General features: G+C 35.5%; 1 protein-coding gene across 1 annotated transcript in view; it reads left to right on the top strand.

Moving 5' to 3' along the window:
- LOC140344430 (myosin-13-like) overlaps positions 1–1,634 on the top strand; it is a 12,255-nt gene extending 10,621 nt beyond the window's left edge. Inside the window, exons 27-32 of the mRNA XM_072431547.1 lie at positions 1–121; positions 237–407; positions 499–603; positions 832–927; positions 1,038–1,172; positions 1,424–1,634. The exon at positions 1–121 is cut by the window's left edge and continues 5 nt beyond it. Coding sequence (XP_072287648.1) covers positions 1–121; positions 237–407; positions 499–603; positions 832–927; positions 1,038–1,172; positions 1,424–1,441 — 646 coding nt within the window. The 3' untranslated portion in view covers positions 1,442–1,634. The remainder of the gene's footprint in view (positions 122–236; positions 408–498; positions 604–831; positions 928–1,037; positions 1,173–1,423) is intronic.
- The last annotated feature ends 992 nt before the right edge of the window (positions 1,635–2,626 follow it).

Here is a 2,626-nt window from a genome sequence, read left to right as displayed (position 1 = left end):
CAGTCTTATCAATAGCAAGAAGAAGCTGGAAGGTGACATTTCTCAAATTCAGAATGAAGTAGAGGAAGCTGTCCAGGAAGCCAGAAATGCTGAAGAAAAAGCCAAGAAGGCCATCACTGATGTATGTAACCTTTCATAAAAATACAAGTCAAGATATGAGTCAACATATATGCTTTATACAAAGAAAAACCTATTTACTTACTTATATGCTAACTTATCTTTCTGATTTATTCAAGGCTGCTCTTATGGCAGAAGAGCTAAAGAAGGAACAAGACACCAGTGCCCACTTAGAGAGGATGAAGAAGAACCTTGAACAGACTGTAAAGGACCTGCAACATCGCCTGGATGAAGCTGAACAGTTGGCATTGAAGGGTGGCAAGAAACAGCTCCAAAAACTGGAATCCAGAGTAATTACATTGCATATGGTCTTGCTGGAAAATGTTCACTAATTTACTTTACTTAGCAAAAGTTAACTAATAACTGAAATATTTTCTACAGGTACGTGAACTGGAGAATGAGTTGGACAATGAACAGAAACGTGGTGTGGAGGCAGTGAAAGGTGTTCGCAAATATGAGAGGAGAGTGAAAGAACTGACCTACCAGGTAAATAGTAGAAAAAGAAAGGGATAGTTTCAACATATAGAAGTATAATTTATAATTATACGACTATAGGTTTAAAATAAGTAATTATTATTATAACCACAATATACTTGATTTTAGCTTAGAAACATCTTAAATGTAATATATAATTATTTTAAATGACAGCTAGTTATATTATATAAAACATGTAGTCTATATTCAAGGTAATATTATTTTATTAATGTTATGCAGACTGAGGAAGACAGGAAAAACATCCTGAGACTCCAGGACCTGGTTGACAAACTTCAGTTGAAGGTCAAGGCCTACAAGAGACAGGCTGAGGAATCTGTAAGTCATATTTTTGGAGAAAAGCTTTAATGGTTTATAAGGTTTTTGGGTGGCATTCCTAATTAGAAATGAGATTTGACTAATGGTGCTTTCTATCTGTTTTCTCTCAGGAGGAACAAGCCAATGCCCATTTGAGCCGATTCAGAAAGGTCCAACATGAGCTTGAAGAAGCTGAGGAGAGAGCTGACATTGCTGAATCCCAAGTAAACAAGCTCAGGGCAAAGAGCCGTGACATTGGTGGAAAGGTGAGTTATCACTGTTTCTCTTTATATTTATTTAATTATGCATTTGTCTATTAACCTATCAATAGTTCTTGTACAGCAGTTATCATCTCTCATAATAATTCTAAAAGAAACAGTAAACTATACAGCAACATGTCCTGATTTTGTTATTGTGTTAGAAAGTAGTAACATACCAGCCTAGCTAATATGCTAAAATATAATTACATTTATATCATACCAAACTAAAATGTGTGTATGTATTTTTCTATCAACAGAAAGAAAGAGACGAGTGAAAAGCGTGAATGACTACAGACTGAGGAAATCTCAAAATGGGACTTTCTTAATCTGAGACCTACCCCCTCCCCTTATTTAAATAAATTTCATACTTGATGCTTGTGAAAATTTGTTGTGTCATCTATTTTGTAAACAATAATTCACAGAAAAGAGATACCTTCTAAAGTATATTTGTAGTTACCTGGTATATATTAAGCAATTAACAAAACTCTTCTAATCACTACCGTAACTATAAATTATTTATTTGTCACAACAATATTTTAATACCAAAAACAAACAAATGATATTTCTGGTAAATAAATGTGAAAAAAAAAAAACATTTTAAAGACAATGCCCCCAGTCTTATCCACATAGGAATCTCTTTAAAAAACCCAATGTGGAGCGATTTGGTTGAACAAATTCTATATATTCTCAAGTATAAACCGGTTATTATCACAATCTGATGACTGTCACAATTTGACAGAGGGAAGTGGATGTTCTCACAGTAAGAGAAATGCTATGGAGGATGCATAGTACAATGCAATCATAATAAATGAAGCAGACATACTTGATTTTTATAGTTAGATTCCAGACACAATAGCCTTCCAGAAAGTTGAATACAGGACTTCCAGTCAGGCCAGGTTTAACTTTTCTGTTTTTCCTCCTGTTCATGATCAGCAGTTTCCTCCTAATGGCTTAGCTGTCCTGTGGTACTGCATGCAATCTCAGTTACTCTCTCCATCACCCAGCACACTGCAATATGTAGCTGGTGTCTGCCATGCTTGGTCATGCAGGTCTGTCACTGTGAGATTTCTTCTCATGCAAACTGGTTGGTGTAGTGCAGTCAGGTCAAAGTACTAGAGGAGTAGTGATAAAAATTTTATTTTTTTGTAGACTTTCTGAAAGCATGGATGGAAGGAAAATAACCCTACGAGTGTATCATGGGACCTATGTCCCGCCACACTAGCCAATTATGTTACTTTATATCTGTTTAATTTCGTACATCTGTCTCCTGAAAGGTCAATTCTGGGAGCCTTAAACTTACAGGGAGCAAAAAATTACTAGGGGTAGTAGGCATCTTTTATCAGTCATCTTACTAGTAGCCAAAGAAACAATTCTGCATAAATGGCTACGTCTGCCCACTTTGACTCTCTTAAGAGAATAAACTGACGTATGTTTTCAAAATGGCATGACTTGAAATATTG

The sequence above is a fragment of the Pyxicephalus adspersus genome, chromosome Z (assembly GCF_032062135.1).
Source record: "Pyxicephalus adspersus chromosome Z, UCB_Pads_2.0, whole genome shotgun sequence".
NCBI lineage: Eukaryota > Metazoa > Chordata > Amphibia > Anura > Pyxicephalidae > Pyxicephalus > Pyxicephalus adspersus.
Note: the sequence above shows the minus strand (reverse complement) of the source record. Positions and strands in the feature narration are given on the sequence as shown.